Raw genomic sequence first — 27,197 nt, forward strand, 5'->3', positions numbered from 1 at the left:
GGGGACATTGCGTGATTGAATGCCAAGACTTTACCATAACCTTGGGGTGAGTAGGCAAGGGCCACTGAATTGACTGCCAGCTTCTCAAACGCAGGAGCCAGTCTTGTTATTGGTCTCTCCTGAAGGGTTTAGGGGAGTCCTGAATTCAAGTTCTGGCTGAACTTCTCAGTAGCAAGCTCACTGAGGATGAGCTGCCTATACTCTGTGCCACTTTCCTTGTCAATAAAATGGTGCCGTACAGCTGCTCGCCTCCTGGGGTTTTGGGAGGATTGTGAGCCAGTCCACGCAAAGCACCTAGAACACGGACTGGCACGTCCGAAGTGTTCCACAGACGGCAGCTGTTACTGCGAGGCCAGACCAGCGTATGCACCGCCCCATCACACCAACACTCTGTTCAACATCATGGCCCATATCCGTCATGTGTTCAGGGGTGAAAAAGCTCTGCCTCAAGTCATGGATGCACAGGATTCTGGTGCCTTGCCCTTGCTCCTCCTCCTCTCTGGACTTCAATGTCCTCATCTGTAAAATGAGGTGGAGGAAGGTTGAGTCCTTGCAGGAGCTCTGACTCAGCTCTGCTAGTGTCCCAGGCATGAGCAGGTGACCAGGGTGGTCCCAGATGAGGGCCCAGCCCACATGCCCAGCTAGAAGCATCTGCACCTGCACTCCCACTTTGAAAGCCCTGACCCCGACCTGTGGGGTCTGGGGGTGGGGTGTACACATGCCAGTGTTCGGCCTTGCAGAGACCCCTGCTCTGTGAGCCTGCTCCTAAATCTGCCTGGTCCGCTCTCCTGGGGACCAGAGAATGACAGAGCCCATGGGCGGGGCAGGTGAGGAGCATTCCTGGAGGTGTAAGATGCCACTGATGCTAGTGTGTGCACACGTGGGGCCTCAGAACAGGACTTGTTATCTTTTGCATTCATCCATCAGCACACTCACTATCACTGAGCTCTCGCTATGTCCAGCCTGGGCACTCAGACAAACCCCCTTCTGACCTCTGTGCACTGACAGAGCCTTCTGGGAGGTGTAGTGCAGCATTTCCCAAAGCTGTCTGACAGTTTGGGTGGGACTGGGTGTGGCGGGGGGCTGTCCTGTGCACTACAGAATGTTTAGCAGGATCCTGACTCTGTTCTCTGGATGCCAGTACCATCCCACCAAGTTGTGATGACCAAAAATATCTTGAGACACTGGCAAAGGTCCTCTCAATGCAATGACCCTGAGAACCACTGGCCTGGTGTTACCAGTCTGCAGACGCACACCTGGGTATAGGTTGCTTGAGCTGACCCAGTTATCGAGTCATCACGTGCCAGGCGATTGACTAAGGACTTTGCTAGCACAGAACTGCCACAGACACACCTGTGAGGAGGGGCCGAAAACATTTTACACATGAAGCAGGCTCCTAGTGCAGTCCCTTAAAGTCACAGCAAGTTAACAGCCACTAGGCTCCTACCTCTAACACTTTGCCATTCTGAATCTCTCTTCTCTCTTTTCCATGTCTGCCCCCTCCCCTCCCTGGAGGGGCAAGCAGGGACAGGAAGGAGAACAGAAGTTACTGACCTGGCCTTCCAGGAGCCTTATGAAAGGCGTAGGTGATGGGGATGAAGGTAACATAATGACCCTTGTCAGGTGCATCTATTTTTGAGTGTACAACCTGCTCTCACCTGTCATGTCAACTTAGCCTCACAGGGCCTCTGGGAGGGGGCAGGGAGGCAGGCACACTGGAACCTGCTTTGCCACGGGACAGTGAGGTGGCTGGAGCAGCTGCGACAGGGAATCCTGCATCGCCTGCTAGGGTTGTTGCTAACTGAATGTCAGGCCCCGTACACCAAGTGCTGAGTTCCCACAGAGAGAACCAAGCAGGAGTCTCTAACTGGGAAGTGAGGGAGAACGGCCTCAGTATGGCTTCAGCCAGGCTTAGGATGGAGCTGAACTCTAGCCTCCTGGCCACGAGCTGCATGGTCCTTTGTAAATATTCCACAGCAAGCTGCCCTTCAAAGACAAGGAAGCACATAGCACAAAACCCCACATTAGTCCATCTCAAGGGCAGCAGCTGGTTTCAGTTTAATGATGTATTAGTTAGCATTGTTGTAGTAAAAAACAACCCCTAAGTCTCAGTGCTCTTACAACAACAAACATTTATTTCTCACTCAAATTACAATCAGTGGCTGAGGGAAGGCTGCTGTAGCTCTGTTCCGCATGTCTTCCCACACTGGCACCCAGGCTGAAGGAGCAGCCCCAGTCTGGGAGATGTGTTCTCACGGTGGAGAGGAAAGAACATGAACATTCCACACCACGGCTCTTCAGGTGGGTGCACTCCTCCCCGGGGGGAACAGGGGAGACACAAAAGGAAGTCACATGGCTACAGCTAAGAACGTATAAAACCCTCTAGGTACAACCTATAATAATGATTCAACATGCAAAAAGATTTTCCAGCGTAAAAGGCCCCTAAAATGTGAAAACCGGGGAAGAAATGCGGTCCATTGTCCAAGTACATCACTGCCCTCCACATTGCAAAGACTGGGAAAACTGGCAAACCTTTCAGGGGTTCTGGAGGGTCCCAGATAGTAGGTGTGTAGATACAGAGACAGGACCTGCTGTCCCTGACCCCATCTCACCCTGGGGCATCTACAGTATCTCCACAGACCAACCCTCCCTGCTCAGGAAATAACTGGAGGCCATAGTCCCAGCTTTGATGCTTTAAAATTACATGTGTGGTTTGTGTGTACGTGCAGTTTGAGGGGTAGTTTCTCCAAAGCCTCTAACCCCACAAAGGTTCAGAATGTGAACTTGGGTCATTGGATCCTGACTCGGTCCAGGGAGTTCCTTGGGCGAGTTGCTGTGGTAACTGACAGATGGTTCCTTCAGAGAAGGGGGCTAGTTAACGCAGCTCACAGTGAGTCCAAGGATGTCACGACCAAGGCACAGAGCTTTGTGTCAACAGAGGAGAGTGAGGACCAGCTGAGGTTCAGCACTTGGACCAGAGAAGCTGCCGTTCAGGGAAGTCAGCAGCTCCTCCCTAACCATGATTTGAGGAAGGGCTGTTGCTGGGGTGACAAAAAAAGTGCTGGATTCTAGGGGCACACTCTGCTGATTCGGGAAGGCTACATTCCAGGAAGAGGAGGGGGAGGAAGGAGGTCCAGTGGGAATGTGTCCACAGCCTGGCTCCATCCCTCTACCTACTGCACGTTTCTCGCCTGGAAATATCTTTTAGAGAAAAGAGAGGATTCCACACAGACCAAAAACGATGGTGTCAGGTCTTTCACAAAGCACCTGTAGTCAACACAACGAAAGAGAGGGGTTAATTGAACTGCAATCTTAATCATCTGTGGCCTTCCCAACAACATTCAAGGTAAAGCTTTGGATGTAAGTGAACCTTACAATGCGAGTTTAACATGCTTGTAGGGCTGCTTACAAATATGGCAAATGAGCATGGCCTTGCCCCCTCAGAATCCCTGGGCCAGCCCTCTAGCACTGAGTGCCTGTGGCTAAACACGACACGAGACTGCTGGAACATGGTTCACTCGTTCATGCAATAGTGAATACCCAGGGTAAGCCAGGCACTGTGCTGAAAACAGTTAAAAAAAAAACAAACAAAACCACTGTCTCGGCTCTCAAGTCCTGGAGGGAGGGAGCTGAATAATCCATTTGCCACAGCAAGGCACAAGCATAGAAGCATTTGTGAGGTACAGCCCTAGTCTGGGGGGTGTGAGTCCCTCTATGGGAAGCCCCATGCTTCACACCTACTTACATTTACTACTCAGCCCATGAAGTGACTCACCGGGGGTGCTGCAGCACCTGCCGCAGGGTGCTCTTGGGAGGCACCTGGTACAGCTCTTCCCTCTCCTCATCCTCAAAGTAGACCTGCAAGGTTAACAGAGGAGCAGCAGTCAGATACACCAGGCACACTGAGGCCAAGTCCAGGAAACAGGTACAGAGATGGTGACCGTCATTAGCTGAATGCCTCCTGTACAGAGCTGTGGAATATAAAGCACTCGGTCCTCCCCCAGGGTACTAATAAAGGTATTATTGGCCCTGATCACTGTGGCTCAGTTAATTGGGCATCACCTCACAAAGCAAAAGGTCACTGGTTCAATTCCCAGTCAGGGCATGTGCCTGAGGTGCAGGTTCAGTCCCTGGCTGGAGTACACACGAAAGGCAACCGATGGATGTTTCTCTCTTTCCACCTTCCCCTTTCTCTAAAATAAATAATCTTTCTAAAGTTTTTTTTAAAATGTAAAGGTATTATAGGGCCTCATTTTCCAAAGATAGAACCAAGGCTCAGAGAAGGAAAATAATGCAGCAATGAAACCTAGCCTGTAAACAAAGGAGCCAAGACTCAAGCCCAGGACTATGAGCCTTCCCTTCCCTAATAATTCAGCCCTAGAGCCATCAGATGTGCAGGAAGAAGGCCAGGACAGCACAGAGCAGGGGTAAAAGGGTGGCCACACAGGGAACAGCCCTGTGCAGGTGGTCAAAGCCCAAGCAGGGTGAGCAAGACATCTGCATAGGCCGGCTGCAGAGCACAAGGGGTGTCCACAGAGCCTAGCCGGTCAAGGAGGGGATCCTTGCTGGGGGCTGGCCAGCCTAAGGCTGAGAAGGGTGTCCTTATAGGATGGCTGTCAAGAACGGTGTGTCAGAGCCCACGTTGGGTGAGGCGGGCGTCCATGCATGGGGACAGCCTGTATGAGGTGTCAGGGCCCAATCAGGGTGAGAACCCCAGCAGGATAAGGGGGAACATTCATGCAGAGTGGCTGGACGTGTGTGTGCAGGATAAAGAGGCCACCTACGCTGGAGCAACAGCCTGCTGCGGGAGTCCGAAGCCCAGGTAGGGCGAGGAAGATTCCACATGGAGAGGGGACAATGGGGTGACAGGAGGGGGACTGATCAAATTAGTAAATATGTGAAGAGTAACAGAAGCCACTACTACAAACACAGAAAGGAAGGAGAGAGACCCCGTGGTGCTGGAGCAGAGCAGGAGAGCCCTGTGAGCCCTCACGTTCTCTCACACACACTCTTACACACACACACGCCTGTTTAACAGATCCTGGCTTCCAAACTTTTCCACCAAAACCACCAGGGTTCCTTAAGAAAAAGTGGTTGATTCCAGAAGTCAGACAAGAAAAGCACAATTTAAGCCTAGAACACCTCATGCCAGAAAACAAGGAAATGCTTAAAAAACGAAAACAAGTCAAAAGGACTCAGAAACAAATGTGAAGGGATTCCCACTGGCCAAATCTGAAATAACCTGAGCATAACCCAATCATAGTAATAGACTATAATTCAATGAATAAATTAGAAAACCAGAAATCCACTGATATAAAAATTATTATGTTGAAGGTCTGACAAACAACAGGGTATGTACATCATTTCACAGTACTTCCCTATAAATTACTAATTATAAAGGGAGAAAGATTTACTTTCCAGTGGCAAAGACTCTCAGAGCCCCACTTCGACCAGGTGATCAAAGCGAATGCAGTGACAGGACAAACCGAAATCAGGAGCAACTGACAGCATGCAACAAGACACAGCGCCACCTGTGAGATTTCCCAACCAGATGTGCTTCTGGTCAGGAGAAAGAGAAACAAACCCACACTGATGGACTCTACACAAAACACCCGATCCGTGACCTTCAAAAGTAGTAAGACCACGAAAATCAAGGAAAAACTGAGAAACTCTGCCAATAGCCTGAAGGAGACTAAAGGGACGTGACCACTAAGTACAGATCAGTGTGGGATTCCGAACTGGTCTGTTCGCTGTGAAGACCACCACTGGGGCAACCTGCAAACACTGAACGGAGTCGAAGGATTCGATGGCACTAGCGCAGTGATCTCCAACCTCATAACCTCACGGCACACACAAACTAATTACTAAAATCCTGCGGCGTGTGCGCGTACGTACACACGTACACACACACACACACACACACACACCCCTGATCTGACAAAGAAACAGATATAATTTGATTCATTCACACTTGATGACTATTGTTGTGTTGGCTGTTGTCATTTTTTTTATTTGACCATCTAAGGGGAAAGAGATCAGTGGCCCTGACTACACAGCCAGGGACTGTATGTTTTAAAAGTTCTTGCTGCACAGTGGCTGAAAATCACTGCACTAGTACATCAAAGTTAACTTCCTAATTCTGATGGGTGATTGGGATGATGAAGGAAAATGTCCTTGTTTTGGGGAAACAGAAGCCGGAGTGTTCATGGTAATGGAGGGTCAGCTGGCATCTTACTCTGAAATGGTTAGAAGATAAATTCTTCATACTGTAATCTGTGATTGTTTTGTTAATCCCAACAATGGAATATTAGCCCGCCTTAGAAAAATAATTCTGACACCTGCTACAACATGGGTGAACCTTGAGGACATTATGCTAAGTGAAATAAGCCGGTCACAAAGACAAATACTGTATGATCCCACTTGTATGAGGTACCTAAAGTAGTCCAGTTAACAGAGACAAAGTAAAATGGTGATTTCGAGGGGCTGTGGGTAAGGGAGGTAGGGAGTTGTTATTCAGTGGGGACGGTTTCAGTCTGGGGTGATGAAAGTGGGTAGGGATGGTGGTGATGGTTCCAAATAATGCAAATACACTCAATGCTACTCAACTATAATTATTAACAATTATATAACTATAATTAAAAAACTAAAAATGCTATTTTCATGGTAAATGTACAGAACATAAAACTTACCACTTAATGTATCACAAATTACAAAAAAATTTACAATAAAAAAAGGCAATAAAACCCCCACATTCCTCAAAAAATCCCATACAGGAACAAAATAAAACTTCTCTTACCTCTAAATTGCCAGCATAGTATTTCTGCTCTAAGTCCCAAGGGGGCAGTTCATCAAACATCTCCACTAGATGATCAATAAACCTAAGGATGTAACATACAGACTTTCTTGGTATCAGTAACTCATGATCTACTTTCCCATATCACACTCCCCAGAGACCAAATCACAGAGATATCCAGAATGTATAAAACATGAAATGTAAGTCCTTTTCACAACAGTACCCAAAATGTGTATCACCTGTCCTATTACGACATAGTAATTTTCTTTAAATTTAAGCCTGACTCAAGCTTAACAACATTCCTCACATTTAGCCACATTCTAAGCATTAACCCTAGGAAATCACATGTTAAAACTGCTAGCTATATTTTTTCTAATAAATATATACTTAAACTACTATGTGTGCACTACCCACAACGATTTCACATCTCACTAGATACGCACAAACACTGTATTAGCCCCATCATACAATGGTGGGACTGTGCCGGCCACCGTGGAGCTAGGAAGCCAAGGGAGAAATCAGGGACAGGAGAGACATTATGCAAATCAGAGTGAAACCCTCGACACTATTCTCTTCGTCCTGAACCAAACCCACCTGTCCCTCCTGCAGAGACAGCAGGAAAAGAGCATGCCAGCAAGACAGAAGTTCTGGGGCGAGTAAGTACCTGGAGTCCTCGTGAAAAGCAGAGATGAAGTCCGACTGGGCGTACTCCGGGTACAGAAAGAGCACAGGCCAGCTCAGTCTGCCCTGGTCGTCCACACTCGGCCTGGCTCCGTAGGAGTTCTGAAAGCTGAGCCCGTTCAGGAGTTTACAAAGACCAGCTGAGGCGGAATCTTCCTCCTCGTTGGCAGCTTCAGTGACTAGCTTGACCTTCCTAGCCTGGAGTGAAGACAGAAACACACCTTATTGTGAGGAAGGATGCGAACCCAATTTCACTTGACCAGGGAACCACAACACTGCAAGCTCCCTGATTCACCTTCACCATCCCTGAGGCCTGGCACACAGCAGGCATCACGTGTTCAACTCAACTTCCCCAGACATCTACCACAGCAGAGGCCAGCTAGACATGGTTCTTGCCCTCAAGACCTTGCTCATGGTCTAGTGGGGAGAGACCTTTGGAAATGAATACAATATACAGTAAGAAGTAAAGCTGTGGGACTGCAGACCATGAATAATTAGTTCGGCCTGAGGGCTGGAGGTGACTGGGGAAAGCTAGGCCTTAAACAAAAACTTTGAAAGGTGGAGGCACAGGAGTGGGGGAAGGTGGAAGGGCATGCCACCCCAAGGAACAGCATGTACCAAGGCACAGAAAAGACCGAGTGTGACATTTACAAAAATGGCAACGCTTCAGTTTAGCTAGGACATAGAGTACTAAGATAATGCACAATGACTTAATCTTGACTGTCTCATGGAAACAAGGATAAATCTAAAGTCTGAATAGTAGAGTTACCTCTTATGTTTGTGTATGGAGATTCTGAAGGCTACACATGAGAAGAAAATTACATGCAATCAAAATTGCCTTTGATGGTACCTCCTAACAGGGGTTGGCAAACTTTTCCTTGGGTCAGATAAAAAATATTTTAGGCTTTGTGGGTCCAATGGTCTGTGTTGAAGTTACACTAAACTCTGGCACCGTAGTGTGAAAACCACCACAGGTAACACGTGACACACAGGCAGGGCAGCAGTGTGCTGACTTCTGCTTTAAACCACTGGTAACCATGTATGGCTGTGTGTATCCACTGTCTTCAGAACAGTGAAGTTTCTGAGATGCAGTGAGACTACGGGAGGGACTGAAATAAGGTCTGTGTGCAAATGCCTGGGCATCCCAACATTCTACATTTTAGGAAATGACCAAATCCCTGACTGTGAGTGATGAAGAACCGGGAGCATGCCATTTTGTTTAACCTGTTAGTATGTGGTAACCGTCTGCTTGTTGTGGGGAGGGACTAGTGGAGTGCGTCTTAGAAGTGGGACGTTCTCAAAGTGAACAAGTCACTTAAATGAGAGCATAACTTAACTTGCCCAAGAATGAGACCAAGAACCTACCCCACACCCTCACAGCAGGTGTTGTCTCCCTTGGGAAGACCAAGACCAAGTAGGCTCAGGCTCACCAAGTGACTGGCTCACCAGGTAAAAGCGGGGTTTGGATCAGACACAGTTATTTAGGGCAAGGATCTGACTCTAACCAGTACTAGCTATGTGAGATTTCTTTACCTCTGTGAGACTTCATCATCATCTAGCAAAACAGGGGCAAGAAAACCTACCTCCGAATGCTACCGTGAAGATTAAACGATGCTTAACCCATAGCAACTATGCAGTACAGGCTGAGACCAACGTGTGTACACACTAGGAGAGGAGAATGGACTCAGGGAGTCTGACTCCAGAGCACACAGAGAAAACGAACAAATTCATTCAGGCAAACAGGTTCCCAAGAGGCCGCAGGATGAGTGCATTCAACAAAACCATAAGGGCCTATGGGTTGAGAACTCACCTTGATGGTCTGGAGTAAAGCTTTATTTGTGTTCTGCTCCTTCTTTTCTTTCAGCTTTGCTTTCCTCATATCCCTCTGTTCAGTTCGCTGAAAGTGAAATTGAGATCCATCAGCTCTAGGGAATTTGCTTCCTCTTGTTATCCCAGCCTATTCCTCAATTACCATCTCATCCCTATCCCATCCAGGCTCCTGTGTCAAGGGATGCCAGTGGCCAAATTCAGTTCAACAAATATTTAAAAGCACATGCCTGGGTGCCAGGACCAGTGAAGGCAGAAATTTAAAAATCTGCAGTTCCTGTACCCAAGGAGTTCACTGTCTACTGAGGGTCAGACAAGTACAAGGGCACCCAGTGGTATGACCCAGGTGCTATGAAACACAGAGGAAGGAATAACTGATTCTGCCCCTTGGAGGGGTGGGTTTAGACAGGAACAGGGAGTCCAGTCCACCAGAAAGAGAAAGGGCATTCTTGGTAGAGGGACTGACATGGAGCATTTCTTTCATTCCTTTTATCCTGAGGATATGCTTATTGATTTCAGAGATGGAGGGTAAGAAGGAGAGAAACATCAACGTGAAAAAGAAACATCAATTGGTTGCCTCTCATATGCGCCCAACCAGGCACCGAAGCTGCAACCTAGGCATGTACCTGACCAGGAATGAAACCCACAACTTTTTCACTTTATGGGACAATACTCCAACCAACTGAGCCACCCAGCCAGGACATTTTGGCTTCACTGATATGGCTGGAAAAACCCAGGGCAAGAACTTGACAAGAGGCTATGCCTTTTGCACAATTATAATCCATGAGAGAAAAGTGTCACCAGTCCACTTAATCTGGAAGAAATATAATTGGGATTTCCCTTTCTTGCTAATCTATCCAAAATCAGTTGATCTGGTCCTGCTCTTACCCTCAAGATTGTGGGTTAATAGGGATCAGCAAACTACTGTAAAGGGCCAGAGTAAATGTTTTAGGCTTTGCAGGCCATGTATGGTGTCTGCCATATAGCATCTGGTTTTGTTGCTATTTATAACCCTTTAAAAATGTGAAAAACACTCTCAGTTCATAGGCTGTGCAAAAACAGGCCTGGATTTGGCCTGTGGGTCAGTCTGCTGACCCCGACTCTGAAGTATAGCACCAGCCATCCATCGACCTCCCCACCAATGCCCCAGAAAGGCTAACAGGCCTTTTTTCCACTTGTGGACAAAGTCTATCGCCTCAGGGATGTAGGAGCTGACAGTTCTTGGTCATTCCTTCTCCAGTCCTGTCTGTCAAGAGAGCTGCAAAAACCCTTTCGCTGCTGGCAAGTTTGATCACACCATCGAGAGCAATTACATGCAATCAAAATGGATACCACTAAAACTGTGTCCAATTCTGCCTCCCTGGTTGAGCTACACTTGACCAGTGTCTGGCCCACATTAGAGAATGATTCAAGTGAGTGAGTATGGCTTCCCGCTAGCTCACCTGAAGTCTGGGGTCTCAGTAGCCTGCATACAGTAGAACCACCACCAGGTCAGGTCAGAAGGGCCCTAAACTACGGGTTTGCTGCTCCCTCTTTTTAAATCAACTCTGCTGAGGTATAATTTACAAATTTTAAATGTATAGTTTGATAAGTTTTGACAAATGTATACCCTGAGTACTCAATATTCCAACTAAGGTAGAGAACATTTCTATCCCTAGAATGTTCCTTCATGCGCCTTTGTAGTTAATCTCCCTCCCACCTCAACACTATAGGTTTCTTTTTATTACCAAATAATATTTCATGGCATAAATATACAACTTTGCTGATCTATTCTCCCGTTATTGGATATAAGGCCTATTTCTGGGTTTTTATAAATATAACAGGCTATGAGCATTCCTATCCAAGTCTTTTTTTAAAACTTGTTTTCATTTCTCTTAGATCAATTCCCAGGAGTGAAATGATTAGGTCATAAGATACATACATGAAACTGCCAAGCTAATTCCCAGCAGTCACACCATTCTGTACCACATGGGCAGTGCATCAGTTTTAGCTGCTCTGCATCTTCGCCAGTATTTGGTACTGTCGGTCTTGTAAACTGGGATCCTGCTGAGGTTTAATTTGCATTTCCCTGATAACCAATGATACCGTACATATTTTTCATGTACTTATTGTAAATCCTCTTTTGAGAGGTGTGTTTCTTTTGCCACATTTTAAATATTTCCATATTGTATATGTTCTGGATACAAATATCCTTTATTAGACATATGTATTACAGGTATTTTCTCCCATTCTATGGCTTGCCTTTTGCTCTTCTTAATGATGTATCTTTTTCTAGGATTTGACTTAAGTCCTATTTTATGTATAATTTTGTGTTTTACAGTTAGTATATATTTTTTAATTTTGAGGAACTGTCGTGAAATTCACACGACCTAAACTCTACCATTAACTATTTTAGCAGCACCTCATTTATTCACTGTATTGTACAATCATCACTTCTGCCTACTCCCAAGACTTTTTAACACCAAAAAGAAAACCCCAAACCCTTTCAGCCATCAGGCTTGTTTACCCACCCCAACTCCGCAGCCACTTGTCTTCTTTCTGGGTACAGGTTCCCTATGTTGGCTCTCCAGTGTATGATACAGAGTCATGCAGTGTGTCATCTTTCACATCTGGCTCCTTTCACCTACCACAGTATTTTGAGGCTCATTTTCATTTTGCAATGTATCAGTACTACATTCTGTTTTACGGCTGAATAATATTCCCTTGATGGACATACCACATTTTATTTAACATTGGTTAATGGATATTTAGAATGTTTCCACTTTTAGCCATTACCAACAGTGTTGCTTGAACACTCATGTACAAGTATTTGTTTTCCAACCTTTGGGATATACACCCAGGAGCGGAAGTCTCAGGTTATGTGGTAACTCTGTGGTTAACTTCTGAAGAACTGTCTTCCACAGCGGCTACCATTTTACATTTCCACTAGCAACACTTGAGGGTTTCAATTTCTCTACATTCTCACCAACATTTGTTATTTTCCTTATTTTAAAAAAAGTACAGCTATCCTAGTGGGTGTGAGATAGTATCTCACTTTAGTTTCAATTTACATTTCCCTAGTGACTAATGATATTGAGTATCTTTCATGGCCATTTTGTTGGCCATGTGTGTATCATCTTTGGAGAAATGTCTATTCACATCCTTTGTCCACTTAAAAATTGGGTTGTCTTCATTCTAATTGAAATGCAAGGGTTAAAGAGAGAATCTTACAAGCAGCAAAAGCAGAGAGTTACCTATAAAGGAGTTCCCATAAGACCATTAGCTGATTTCTCAAAAGAAACCTCACAGGCAAGAAAGGGATAGAAAGAAGTATTTAAAAGTGATAAAAAGCAAGGACCAACAACCAAGATTACTCTACCCAGCAAAGCTATCATTTAGAATGGAAGGGCAGATAAAGTGCTTCCCAGACAAGGTAAAGATAAAGTAGTTTATCATCACCAAGCAATTATTATATGAAATGTTAAAGGACTTATTTAAGAAAAAGAAGATCAAAACTATGAATGTTAAAATGACAACAAACTCACAACTATCAACAACTGAATCTAAAAATAAAAACAAAATCAAACTAAGCAAACAACCAGAACCAGAACAGAATCATAGGTATGAGGACCACTTGGAGGGTTATCAGATGGGAAGGGGAAAGGGGAAAAGGGGAGAAACGGTGTAGGGATCAAGAAGCATAATTGGGAGGAACAAAATTAACAGGGGTATTACTAATACAGGAAAAGGGAGAGGCTGAAGAACTTACACACATGATCCATGGACATGAACTAAGGGTAGGGGCAGGGGGTGGGAAGGTTGAAAGGAAGGTGGGTAGCAGGCGTAGGGAGGAAAGGAAAAAAAACTGGAACTGTTAACAGCATAATCAACAAAATATACTTTTAAAAAATTGGGTTGTCTTTGCCTTGGCTGAGTTGCTCAGTTGGTTGGAGCATTGTTCCATCCACCAAAAGGTTACAGGTTCGATCCCGTTCAGAACACATACCTAGGTTGCAGATTCAATCAATCCCTGGTTGGGGGACATACAGGAGGCAACTGATGGATGGATGTCTCTCTCTCTCAAATCAATAAACATATCCTCAGGTGAGGATTAAAAAGAAAATTGGGTGATTTTTAAAATTATTTAGATATTAAGATTTCTTTATATATCTGAAGTCGCTTAACACAGATGTGATTTACAAATATTTTCTCCAATTCTGTGGGTTCTCTTCACTTTCCTGATGGGTCCTTTGAAGCACCCAAGTTTAGACTTTGGATAAAGTCCAGTTTATTTTTTTCTTTTGTTGCTTGTGCTTTTTGTGACATAACAAAAAAGCAATGCTTAATCCAAGTTCATTAGATTCATACCAGTGTTTTCTTCTAAGAGTTTTATAGTTTTCACTCACTCATTGAGGTCTCTGATCCACCTTAAGGTAATTTTTGTACATAGTATGAGGCAGGGTCCAAGTTCATTCTTTCACAACTGGGTATCCGGTTGTCCCTGCACCATTTGTTGAAAAATCTATTCCTTCTCCACTGAATGGTCCAGGAACCCTTGTTGAAAATCAACTGTCTACAAATGTGAGGATTTATCTCTGAGCTCACAATTGTCACACTGATCTGTGTGTCTATCCTTCTGCCAGAACCACATCTTGACCACTACAGTTGTGCAGTAACATCTGAAATTGGCAAGTGTGAGTCCTCTAACTTTTTGTTCTGCAGGATTGTTTTGTCTATTCTGGGTCCCTTGAATTTCCGTATGAATATTAGAGTCAACCTGTCAATACGCTCCAAAGAAGCCAACTGGGATTTGGATGTAGAATGCACTGAACCTGTACACCAATTTGGGGAGTACTGTCATCTTGACAATATAAGATCTGATCCATGAACATGTGATGTTTTCCCACTTATTTAAGTTTAGTTTCTTTCAACATTTCATATTTCCAAAGTAGTTTTTATACGACTTTTGTTAAATCTGTTCCTAAGTATTTTACGGTTTTTGATGCTATTATAGGTGAAATTGTTTTAATTTCATAATGGGAATGTTATTAAAACTCTATAGAATACAAATGATTTTTATGTTGACATATTCTACCAGCTGGCTGAACCAATTTATTAGTTCAAACAGTTCTTTTAGGGAATTCCTAAAATTCTCGTTTTTGTCTTTGATTTTCACCAGTTTATGTGTCTGGGTATAGATTTAAGTACATCCTACTTGGGGGTGGTATTAAGCTTCTTGGGAAGGCAGATTACTGATTTTTCATCAAATCTGAGAAGTCTTCAGGTCTTATTTCTTCAAACATTCTTTTGCCCCTTTCTCTCTCTATCCTGGAACTCTCACCATGCCTCTAGTGATATTCCTTGTGACATTCCAGGGGAGTCTTGGTCTCTCTTCGCCTTTATTCTTTTTTCTTTCTGTTCCTCAAACTGAGTCATCACAAATGACCTATCTTCAAGGTTCTGCTGTTCAGCCCCTCAGTGAATTTGTCATTTCAATTACTGTACTTTTCAACTACAGGATTTTCAGTTGGTCCTTTTTATAGTTTTTCTTTATTGATAGTCTCTCTTTGGTGAGACATCATTATCATACTTTTTTGCATTCTTTAGACGTTGTTTCTTTTCATTCTTAGAACATACTTAAAAGAGCTGGTTTAAAGTCTTTGACTTGTAAAGTCCCATGTCTGGATTTCCTTAAGGACAATTTCTATTGAAATTTTTTTTTTCTGTGTATAGTTGTATTTTCTTCTTTCTTTGCACGTCGTGTAGTTTTTTGTTGAAAACTGGGTATTTTAAATGTAATGTGGCAACTCTGGAAATCAAATTTTCTGCTCCCCCCCCACCCCGCCCCCAGTGTTTATTGTTGCTGCTGTCACTTAGTGACTTTTCTGGACTAATTCTCTAAATGACCACTGAAATCTCCCATCAGCTCAGCAGTCAGCTGATACCTAGACAGATTTCCCTAAATGCCTGAAGCCAAAAAGTCTCCCAGCCTTTGACAAAGGGCTCAGGGTATGCACACTGGAGCATACCTCCAACTCTCGCCCAAGCCAACTTACAATTCAGCCTTAACCTTCACTTCCTGCCTTGCACAGAGCCTCCAAATCAGCCACACAGAAGAGGGTAGGGGCCTCCTCAGATCTTTCCTGGGCACAAGCATGGCCCTGAGCACACATATGCCCTTCCAGATTCCTAGGAGTATGTTAGCGCTTTACACAGCTCTTATAGAATTTCATTCCCCAGCTTTTCAAGTGTTCTGGTAAACCTATCATTTACACTGAGTGTTATCCACTGCCTCAAGCAACTGCAATCTTAAATAATTACCTCTAATTGTTTTTGACAAATGTTCCCCCACACCACCACCCCTATACCCAGCCAGACTATGACAGTCTTATGCCATTTCTTATTTATTCAAATCACAACAGCCATAAACTTATCTGGTCCTTACTACATGTCTCCAAAATGTCTAAGAGTGTACACATGTACATACATTTTCATTTACACTTCACAATGTATAAACTTTGAGGTGTATGTTTACTATTTTCAGAGAGGGGACTGAGTTTCAGAAACACCAGGAACTTACTCAAGATTAATCAGTTCTGCTTTCTCCTGTTTGGAATGTTTCCCCCACCTCCAACAGGGTAAACTCTTGCTCAATTTTAAAGAGAGCAGACTCAGGCAACACCTCTTTCAGCAAACTTCTGAGACCAGAGACCTCCATCTCTGCTCTGCTCTTGGCCAAGGCAAAATTAGATACCACTACTGCTGTGTATTCTTGCTTGCCTCCACCACACTGTAACTATTTATCTCCTTGTTTATTTCCTTGTCTGTGTCCTCCAGTATTCCAGTGGTTGGGACTGGTTTGGGGTTTATTTAATTAATTTATTTATATTTAATGCAGGGAATGTACAGTCAATACTACCAATGAACTAAACATCTGAAATTTCATAAAATGCAACAAACAGAAATTAGTCATGTTAATGGTTACTATTCACTAGGTATATCTGCAATTGTAGGATATTAGGCCATTAGACATCTGAGTGGATGCTGTCTGCAGCAAACATAACTCTCACACAAAATATAATCAAAAGTTATTTCAAACAAATTATCCTATCAGCCCTAGCAGGCTAGCTCAGTTGGTCAGAACATCAGCTTGATACACAAGAGTAGTGGGTTCAATCCCCGGTCAAGGAACATACAAGGAACAACCAATGAATGCCTGTATGGGTAAAGGAAAAAAGCAATGGTTCTCTCTCTCTCAAAAAAATAAAATTAGCCCTGGCTGGTGTAGCTCAGTGGATTAAATGCGGGCCTGCGAACCACACGATCACAGTTCAATTCCCAGTCAGGGCACATGCCTGGGTTGCAGGCCAGTTTCCAGCAGGGGACTCACGAGAGGCAACCATACATTGATATTTCTCTCCTTCTCTCCTTCCCTTCCTCTCTAAAGATAAATAAATAAAATCTCTAAAAAAAAAATAAATAAATAAAATTAAATTTAAAAAAATTTTAAATTATCCTATCAATAAACTTTCTGTAGTTAACATCAACTTCATGTAGTATTACGTCTTTGCAACAAACAGGGACAATACAAACATGATACGCCAAACGGAGCACAGGAAGGTCATAGCCTTCTGTAGAAAGGGCTCTAACTGACGTTCTTTCAACCACAGCACATGCACAAATCAAGAGTTCCTAGCTGCTGCAATGCGTTACCCAGCAACCATGACGTTAGCCTTTGACCAGCAATGGCAGCACAGTCTCAGAGTTCTTCCTATGCTGTTTCCTGCAACAAATCCACCCTTCATTAAGAGTCGTCGTAACCTGTGTAGAATTCTTGGAACTGAAGGTATAAACGCACATTGATTCCAGGAGACCATAAGCAGTTCCGCCTCTGTGCCTCGGGAGGAATGCAAGAAATCAAGATGGTATTTAAGCCTTTGTGCTCCAGGGAGAGACACCCAATACCCAGGACACAGATAAAGACCAGAGCCCAGCACAGAGAAGAATGCTGCAGACAGACCTAGGCAGGCCTGGGAGGAATGGAAAATCACCAAGCCAGAAACTGCACTATGGGAAACGGCCTGCCCCCCTACCCAGGACAAACAAATAAATGTTCAGCTAAGATTGGGGTCTGGGGTCGGCCTGTCCAGCATAACAGGATGCAGCTTTAACTTGAGCCTGACAAGATGTATCAAGAACAATGGTCAGCAGAAATGGCAACCAGCAACCAGCTCTGGCCAATCAGACTCTGACACCCCAACCAGTTACCCTTCATGGGTTTTTCTGCTTAAAAACCCTGCCCTAAGAACAACTGAGTGAGTCTTAACCTCCCTAGGTTGGCTCCACTTTTCCCTTTTCCTTGCAAATAAACCTTGCTCCTTAAAAGAAAAAAAAAGTAGTGGAAAACACTGTTGTAGCAATTTCAACCAAGCTGAACCCCCACCAAGCCAAGGGGAACTAAGACATTCTCACCAAATTGTTTCTCCTTCCAGAGACAGACTCTCTTGATATAACAGGAAGTCAGGTAGAAAAACTACCACAATAGTCTTGGGAATGCAGTTGGTTAAATATGGACTCTATAGTAGGTGGGGAAACATTTTGAAAGGCAAATGACCCCTCCCCGTAAGCAGTTTATTTTACAAAATAGGTTTTCATGCATTTGTGTTATCAAGAACAATTACTTTTTCCCTATCAAATGTAATGAAACACTGGCATATCACTTAGCACACTGTATTTTCCTCTACATTAAAATTCACACTAATAACAAAAATCATAGTATGCATTAAATCATTTCAGTAACCTAATGGGAAAGCAGATACTTTTTTTCCTTGTGAACGTATTACGTATTTTTAGATACACAGAGGTATACTCTGATACCAAAAGCAATATAGATTTAGTTTGCTAGAATGTTTGACTGCTGAAATTTTGCTAATTTGCTAACTTGGCACAAATTAAAGCAGTGGTAGGTATAAAAATTCAGACAGGTAATCACTTATAAAGCTGGCAGTATGTATGTATAATTCTGCTGAGATTTTAAAGTTTTAGATGGAATGATAGAAGGTAGGGAAGTTTTCTTTGTAGAGTTTCAGAGTGTAGATTTGTTGAGGGGGTAATATACCTTCACTTATTAGCTTAAAACCAGCCTAGTCATATAGAAATACTTTGCTCAGGAATAAACGTCGGGATCTGAAATCAGGATTTATGTTAAAGTGAAACGCACCTCTTCCATTATTCCCATTTTGGGACTATCCCCTCCCTTTTGAAATGTATAAACATAGAAAACTACTATGGATTTTTTAGATAAAAAGTCCCATTTTAAAAAACTTTAAAGTCAAAGTTTTAAAATTTACATTATGTAGGTTCAAAGTATTGAATCTAATATAGTTCTCCCACTTGTAATTATAGAAGTGTATTATCTCCCAAGGTCACCATTCTTACATTTGTTGTTCCAACGCATTACACTATTGGGTTGGTCAAAAAGTCCATTTAGTTTGTTCTGTAAAATAAGACATGTTTTTCATTTTTACCAATGACTTTATTAATTTGGATATTTTGAGTATGTCAGCTATCTCCCGTGTAGTATAATGTTGATTGTTCTCAATGTCTCATCTTGATCACTAGCAACTTCAGCTGGTCTACCCCACTGCAGAGCATTGTCCAGCGAGAAATCTCCATCACGAAAACTTCATAAACCACTTTTGACAGGTTCGATCAGTCACAGCACATTCTCTACACACTGTACAAATCTTTTTGTCTGTTTTACCTTTCTTGAAATAATAAAGCATCATATGCTCAACATGTTACATATTTTCTTCCATCTCCAATATTAAAACTGCTTCACAAAAATTCACCAATTTTGATGTTTTTAAACACATGCCGATATGACAACTGTCACAATACAATATAATACTATTTCTAATGAACTTAAAGACAACCACTACTAGAGCCATCTTACAGAAAAAGAATTTTTTTAGCCAACCCAATATAATATCTACAGCTAACAAGGCTTTCACCCAGTAGAAAGTAAACCTCTATCAAACTGATTCTGTATTATAGTGTATTTTCAAAGACATGTGCTCTTAAATACTATTTATATCATAATATTCAATCATGATATTTAAAAAACGCAAAATAAATCCTAGCTGGTGCGGCTCAATGGATTGAGCGTGGGCTACAAACCAAAGGGTCACCAGTTTGATTCCCAGTCAGGGCACACGCCTGGGTTATGGGCCAGGTCCCCAGTGGGAGGAGGGGGGGGCGCTTGGGAAATAACAACACATTGATGTTTCTCTCCATCTTTCTCCTTCCCTTCCCCTCTAAAAATACATCTTTTTTTAAAAAAGGCTAAATTAAAAATCAGAAAGGAAATGTTGCTGAGGCTTTAAGCCTCTTCATTTTATCTCCCCAAATAGATGCTGGTCTTCTCAGTGGCGGGTGCTGGCTAGCCAAGACTGTTTTCTTTTACATGGGCTATAAGAAGGATCTGGTTTCAGTTCTTGGTATGGCACCACTTGTATATCTGAAGGGACTCTGGAAAGGAGGTCAAGTAGTTCTTTATTATCCACTGCACAGGGACACTGAGTCTTTTTTGAATTTATTGATGCCCAGACAATGACAATGTACCTCAGTGGAATGAAGTACAGAAAGACTATGAACACAGAGGGCTACGACAGCCAGCTTAAGAATGGGACCATCCAATTGAAAGTATTTTTTTAAAGATTTATTTACTTTTAGATAGGGAGGGAGAAAGAGTGGGAGAGGACCACCAAGAGTGGGAGATACATCGATCAGTTGCCTCTCACACGTACCCAACCGGGAACCTGGTCCAAAACAACACGTGCCCACCTGGGAATCGAACCTTTTGGTTGCAGGCCAGCACTCAATCCACTGAACCGCACCAGCCAGGGCTGTAAGTATTCTTTATCCTTTCACCAAAGTAAGCCACTTCACCAAGGATGTTCTGGACACTGATACATATTCCTGGATGGCACAGATTTCATTTATAAACCCCTTTTCCACTGTCCTTGACATCTGTCACCCTCTTCCTCCTCCTCTAGCATGTCCTCCACATGTCTCACATTGCCGTTATCTTTCCCTGGTATTATCAAGTAGTTCCATGTCAACAATAACCACAAAACCAGTGGTATCACGTAGAGCTCAAAGTTCCAGACAACAGAGCATGTCTTTTCCCTCCTCGAGCAGTTCCTGGTTTCTTCCTTTGGTGCTTTAGAACTCTTCCTTTTCCAATGTGTTTTTTATTTGTTTATTGGCTTTTCATTGATCACCGTGGTGGTGCTGTATGCGGCATGTAGTGGTGATGTACTCTCACTGCAGGACACTTTCCAGCTGAGGTAAAGATCCAGCTGAGGCAGCATCTTACTTACTAGGCATTTAAATTTGTTGTGTTTGTTGAACAATTACCAATCATCCCATGTGTTTAGAGGTTCGCTCTGTGCATGACAGAACAAAGCAAAAGGAAATGGTAACAGCCAGTAGAGGGCTGGTTTCACCTGGAGGACTTGGATACCACTTCCTAGTTGGAATATCCTGCATTGGTCTAGAATACATGAAAGACACATCAGTCTGTAACTTAGCTACTTTTGTGTCTGGTGATTTCAACTTAGCCTCCATGAACTTGGCCAAGCTATCAATTGCCCAAGGACAGAATCCATTCTCTCCAGTAGATGACCTCTAATTTTCTTTGTGTCAGTTAATATATCACTGGTATCTTCACTTGACTCACTTCTAGGTGGCTCCTGTGTCTCTTCCTTTTCACTCCGTCATTTGTAGAGTCAGCTCATGTGTTGGCATGGCTTCCCCTTGTTTCTGTTTCTTTGACAGCTAGAGACAGGGCTTGGGTCCAGGCTTCCTGTGCCATGTCCTCCAGGAATGCTGATGGCTCTCTGCATGCTAGATCTTTCAGGGGACCTGCCTGACAAGGGTCTGCTGGCCCGGACATCATGACTGATGGCGGCCTGCCTGGGCAGCTCTCTGGGGGGCTCAGACATCTTGGTTAAAACTGCTGGTTCTTGGGTTTTATTTTTAAAGAAGAAAGAGCTCCCAGTGACCAAGAGATACAATATGAAGAATGCTAATTAATTCATTAATGCTAATTAAATGCCAAAGGGCTGCTGATTTTGTCACCAACCTTTAGCTTGTCTGCTTTAGCCCTCACTTCCAGAAGCGTCTTCTCTCTGGAATCTATCTGCAGCCCATCATCGCACCAGTTCACAGCCTCAGCGTAGTTTTTCAGTTCCAGATGGCATAAGGCACCTGCAAAACCCAGAACCCTTTAGGATCAACGGAAAACATTCACGGGAAGAGCCCCTCCTTGAGGAGGAACCCCTACCTCCACTGACTACTAGCCAGCACCCTGTAGGGAAAACATAAAGCCCCTTGTACTGCATTCCCAAGACTAGGAAGACTAACTTCTATACATTAAATCAGCAAGATCTCTAGTGCCCTCAGCTCAAAACTCCTGTGAGCCTCCCTTGTCTTAAGGACTCTCCAAGCAGGGAAGGCTGCAGCTAAGAGGCAAAAAGCACAAGCCTGGAATCAGACAGGTCTGGGCTGGAAATCTGGTTCTGCCATTTACCAACAAGGCATTAGACGAAGGACTGAGCATCTGTGAGTCCCAGGGTCTTCATCTGCAAATGAAAAGAATTAAGCCCACCTCACATGATTTCTCTAAATGGAGTCTGAAAGCAGAATTTGCATCAGCCATTAATCAAGCAGTGGCAAGATCAAAGACATTAGGTCTCTCCTAAAACTGTGCTTGATGGCTACTGGTTTTGGACGCCTCTCGTTTAATCACACTCAATTTTCTCATTAGCTTCTTTGGGCTTTCCACAGAATCCCAAATATGAGAACTAAAGGTCTTAGATGTCAACAGAATCCAACTTCATCTTTCAAAGATGAACAAACCTCATTCTGAACAATACTCAGAATGGGAGCCTTGCCAAGGTCACGCAGTAAGGTAAAACTGACAGTTCACTGAGGATTACAAACTTCCAGGCTGAGGCCAATTCCACAGGACCACATTCAATTTACTTGCCGATCTTTATTCAGTACCTTCTTTCCCTATGAGGAACATGGATCTACTAACCATCCCAACCATAAATGTCTTCTTTAGATAAACCTGAATAAAAAGCATTTTAAGTTGGTCCACGGGGATATAGAGAAAACTAATATTTAAGGAATAAATTAAAGTTTGCAAAGCACCTTTAAACTTCTCAAAGTGAGGTATAAAAGTAATATAAGTTCTATTACCACACAGAAAGGTCAGACTACAAGAGAAAAAGTAAGCTGGGCACATCTCAGCATCACAATATCAACACAAGTCACATAACTTATCTTTTAGTTAACATTAACATGGCATTTGAAGATCTCGCCATTCGAGCAACAAAATTTTTTTTAAATCCTCACTCAAGGATATGCTCGTTGATTTTAGAGGCGGGGGAGGAGGAGGAAGAGAAAGAGAAAGGAACACCGATGTGAGAAGCATCAATCAGTTGCCTCCAGTACATGCCCTGACTGGGTACGAACCTACAGCCTAGGCATGTGTCCTGACTGGGAATAGAACCAGTGACCTTCCTGTTTACAAAATGATGTTCCAACCAACTGGGCCACACTGGCCAGGGCTCAATCAAAAATTCAGAAAAAAAAATTAGAATGTGGCTTTGGAACTGCTTTAGTTAATTTTATTCTCTACTAATTTGAAATGAGAAATTTCAATTTCTCTACAAATTCTTAAAACACAAAGGACCAGATTATTAATTACCTATCTGAACCACACACTGATGCTTCTCCCTCTCTTTCTCCCTCCCTTCCTCTCTAAAAATAAATTTTAAATATTCTTTAAAACTTTTTTTTAAAAAGCTTACAACATCTCAACTTTTGGTGCAGTTAACTTTTCCTTACTTAAAACCATACTGTAGTTCTATAAGACTTACCTCTTACTATTGCTTTCAGGTGGCAGGGTTTTCGCTTTCTGGCAGCCATCGCATCATTGAGAGCCGAACGAAAATTACCTAGTGAGACACCATTTCATAAAACAAGGAACAAGTTTTGCGAGCGCCAACTCCTAACCACTAGACCACCAGGTAGGCGACTAGGAACAAGTTTTGAGATCAGAATATTTCCAAAATTTTGTGTGTAGAGACAAAGACATTCTTGTACAATCTTAGAAAAATATAAATCAGAACTGGGGTTTTTAAGTATTTTTTAAAAGATTTTATTTATTTATCTTTAGAGGAGAAGGGAAGAAGAGAAATATCAATGTATGGCTGCCTCTCCTGAGTCCCCTGCTGGGAACTGGCCTGCAGCCCAGGCATGTGCACTGACTGGGAATCGAACCGCAATCGTGTGGTTCACAGGCCTGCACTCAATCCACTGAACTACACCAGCCAGGGCACAACTGTTTTTAGAAAAATAATTGTGCTCATCAAAAGCCTTAGAAATAGTTCTATCAGGCAACCAATCCATAGAACTATAGATGGCTAGCTAATAAGCACATGAAAAGATGCTTAACCTCATGAATGATTAGAGGAATTAAAATTAACATGAAATTGGTAAAGATAGATAATATCCAGATATGGGAAAAGCGCACTCTAATGGTAAATTAGAAAGCAAATTAGTACACTCTGATCCAACAATACTCTTCTAAGAATTTTTCCTACCTTACATAGCTGCTATGAGGTTGAGAGGGATAAGAAATGTAAAATGCTTTGTAAGCCCTACCAGTGATATAAATTAAGGAATGGCTCTCACTATTATGCATCTGCCCCTCTGGTGTCCTGCACACACACTTTTTTTTCTTACAAGGTGCTTGTTCTTTTTTTTTTTAATAATTTTTTTATCTAATTCTTGTTCAAGTAGGTGCTTGTTCTTATTAGCCCTATAAATGGCATCTCTAAGTTCCCCAAGGAAAGATACTATGTAGCCCTTGTTCACAGTGCAGTGCCCAGCATACAGTAAAGATCAGGTCTTACTCATCTCCATGATGTCAGAACCTGGCAGACTGTCTCCTGAATGAAGAAAATGTATTTCTCCAGAAATCAGAAGACTGGGTTTCTAGTCCAGGTTCAGGCTTCAATCAAAGGGTCCCTCTCTCTGGGCCTATGCAAAATGGAGGCACTGGCTGGCCCAAATAACCTCCAAAGTGCTATACCACTCTTATTTTTTAGAATTTTGTAATCGAACAGGCTTAAGAGAAAACAGGTGGAGCAGACAATGGTTGAGGAGAAACCCGTCTGAAATAGTGGTGAGCGCCATCAGACTTGTCCCAGACAGACTGCAAGGCTCATTCTCTCCCAGACCCTCAGAAAGCCTGGGCTCATTCCCAGGTCCTCTCTCAGCTCTTTGATAAGACACATGGGTTTAAAATAACCAAGACTAGTCACCAGTAAATAATCACTGTTTGCAAAGTCACATCTGCAGAACAGTACTGCATGCTGACTAAGTGTTACCTGAAGAGATGGTTCACAAAACTCAGATTCACTGTGTAAGGTTCTTTGATGTAGGTTATCTGAGTCCTTAGCATATCAATGCGCACTGCAAATTCCCCACAAAGCAGCACTTTCAGAACTTACTTGTCCAAATAAGTTTTGTTTTTTATTTCAAGAGTCCCACAGAACACTGAGAAATTCTCCCTTAGATAATACAGTTTCTCTCACACAAAGTTCTCTATTACCTCAATCCTTCCACAATAGCATATTTGAGAAGGCTGGGGAGGAGGGAAGGGAAAAAAAGGCCTTTTTTTTTTTAAAGGAAATAGAAGCATTGGGCTAAAAAAAAAAAAAAAAAAAATCCCAGATCACACCAATTCATATATTAAGGTATTTGATGTCACTCATTTGGTTCAGATAGCAAAAATTATGCAATCTATCTGGTTTCCCTTTTCACCAAGTCTACTTGGAAGATCAGACTTCAATTAAGAGTAAATAATCCCAGGTATCTGGGATAAGCAGCTCCTCTCCCTGACATTCTCAAAATCTCTACTGGCCATCAGAATGGCTTTATTATAAGTTAATTCTTTAGAAAACATTCAATAATGGAATAAATTACCCATATAGTACTGCGCTGCTGCTCGGTTGGTATGAAGAACAGCATTCAAATTAGGGTCTGCACACTTCTTCTTTAAGCCTTCAGTATATGATGTCACAGCTTTTTTATAGTCTTTTTCTTTAAAGTAATCATTGCCCTCATTTTTATAGATCTTGGCCTGTTCTGCAAAAAAAAAAGAAAAAATAATCATTATTTCCTATTTTTGTTGTTTATTTCCTACTTTTTAATAGGCTCATTAAAATATTCTAAATCATGCAACAATGAAACATAGTAAACAAAAAAGAAACCAACAGTGAAACAAAACCCAAAAAGTACGATAAACTTGGTATTAAAATGGAGAAACAAAGTCATGTTTACTTAATGCTACCATCAATTCCAAATATTTTACAAGGCAGTCTATTAAGTGCTTACAAAGAAGGAAGCATGCAGGGGGAAAAAGCGTACTTACCCTAGCTTTTAAAGAACTTTTTTTTTTTGATTACTAAAGAAATGGGGGGGTGAGGGGTGGAATTACACTTCACTTTTGCTTGTGTTATTTTACTGCATTGGAATGCAAATTCCATCCTCACCCTAGCCTACAAAATTGTTAAGATTCAGTTCAAATTTCTGCCTCAATGTTCCAGCAGCACCCAATACACAGCTACATGTTGGCACCCACCGCACATGCTTGTCCTGATTCTTCAGGACAGTCTGGTTACCCACTACACATGACATTTGAGGGCAGCCTTCTTCATCCCTGTATCCCTAACACCTAGCATCTAGTGGGCATCCAAAACACTGTATGTGGAATAGACAATGACAGGTTATCTCAGGCTAACTACCACTTGTTATAAATCAGAACGACTCACTCTTTTTTGGACAATGCTCCAACCCAGCTACACCAGCCAGGGCCGCCAGGACGGCTCACTCTTTACCTCAATGCAATGGAGACACAGAACAAATGTTAGAGTCATGAAAGATACCTTCTGGAGAGCGTTCATCATCGAAAATAATTGACTGGAGGCAAGCCAACTCAGGATTCTTCAGGGGATCAATTTCTGATGGTGCTTTCTTCATAAATAGCGGGATCTTTTCAAATTCCTAGAGATTAAGACAAGAACGAACTATACAAATGAGATTTGCCGCTGAGTAGATCCAAGTCTCTACATTAGTTTTGTTATGATTCGCAAAACATCATGATTAGCTATACCACTCCCTATCCAGCCCTCAGTTTTCCACCTGTAAAATGAGAGTGTAGAATAATGGTCTCTAAAGATTCTTTCAGTTATGACATTCTTACAAAAGTGGTAGTAATTATCATTCACTGAGCACTCAATGTTCCTTCGTCTTCACCACAATCCTGTGAGATTCGTACTACAGTTAAGGCAACTTTACAGATCCAAGAGACGGCTTGGGGTCGTTAAGTAACCGACCCCGCATGTGAGCCAGTTAGTGGTGGAGTCACAAGTCTGACTCCAAAACCTGTAGTCTTAAATGTACTAACAGATTAAGACCCTAAATCCCTCCAGGCCGGTTAACATTCGAGTAGAAATCACGTGTCGGGTGGCAGTGTCTGGGATTCGGATATGAGGAAGCCGCCGAAACCCGCACGACGCCCCCCCCCAATAGTACGGAGCCCACCCAACCGCCCGCCTACCTCTTCCCACTGGTCCTCGTTGAAGCGGCCACTGTAACACGGACCCCGGAATTCTTCCTGGAACGACTCCGTACCCAAGGCAGCGATGATCTCCGGGTCTACTGCCGCCATAGCGACTCTTTAACTCTCTCGCCGTGTCCCCACGTTCTTGGCGCAAAAGAACTGCGCGACAGTTTCCGGTGGCGCAGGCGCCCTTCCCTAAATCCTCCGCGCTGC

General features: G+C 43.0%; 1 protein-coding gene and 1 long non-coding RNA gene across 2 annotated transcripts; one reads left to right on the plus strand and one right to left on the minus strand.

The window, feature by feature from the left end:
- Positions 1-1,311: 1,311 nt before the first annotated feature.
- On the plus strand, positions 1,312-7,677 carry LOC118984958 (uncharacterized). Its single transcript, XR_005066020.1, has 2 exons — positions 1,312-1,582; positions 7,403-7,677. It is a non-coding gene; the product is annotated as an uncharacterized LOC118984958 (long non-coding RNA).
- Positions 2,113-27,179, minus strand: TTC4 (tetratricopeptide repeat domain 4). Its single transcript, XM_037043181.1, has 10 exons — positions 26,982-27,179; positions 26,308-26,425; positions 25,346-25,507; positions 23,233-23,310; positions 21,429-21,553; positions 9,285-9,371; positions 7,458-7,672; positions 6,797-6,878; positions 3,776-3,858; positions 2,113-3,267 (listed from the first exon to the last, which is right to left on the minus strand). Exons 1-10 carry the CDS (start codon positions 27,090-27,092, stop codon positions 3,174-3,176), a joined length of 1,155 nt encoding a protein of 384 aa, XP_036899076.1. The 5' UTR covers positions 27,093-27,179; the 3' UTR covers positions 2,113-3,173.
- Between the last annotated feature and the right edge of the window lie 18 nt (positions 27,180-27,197).

Source organism: Sturnira hondurensis, unplaced genomic scaffold (assembly GCF_014824575.4).
Source record: "Sturnira hondurensis isolate 20B ecotype Veracruz unplaced genomic scaffold, ASM1482457v3 Scaffold0004068, whole genome shotgun sequence".
Classification (NCBI taxonomy): Eukaryota; Metazoa; Chordata; class Mammalia; order Chiroptera; family Phyllostomidae; genus Sturnira; species Sturnira hondurensis.

Coding starts and splice junctions, on each gene's coding strand:
- TTC4 (XM_037043181.1), bottom strand. CDS start 27,092: ATGGCGGCAGTAGACCCGGAGATCATCGCTGCCTTGGGTACGGAGTCG. Junction 26,426..26,981: donor ACGAGGACCAGTGGGAAGAG/GTAGGCGGGCGG, acceptor CTTAATCTCTAG/GAATTTGAAAAGATCCCGCT. Junction 9,372..21,428: donor CTAAAGCAGACAAGCTAAAG/GTTGGTGACAAA, acceptor TTTCACTTTCAG/CGAACTGAACAGAGGGATAT.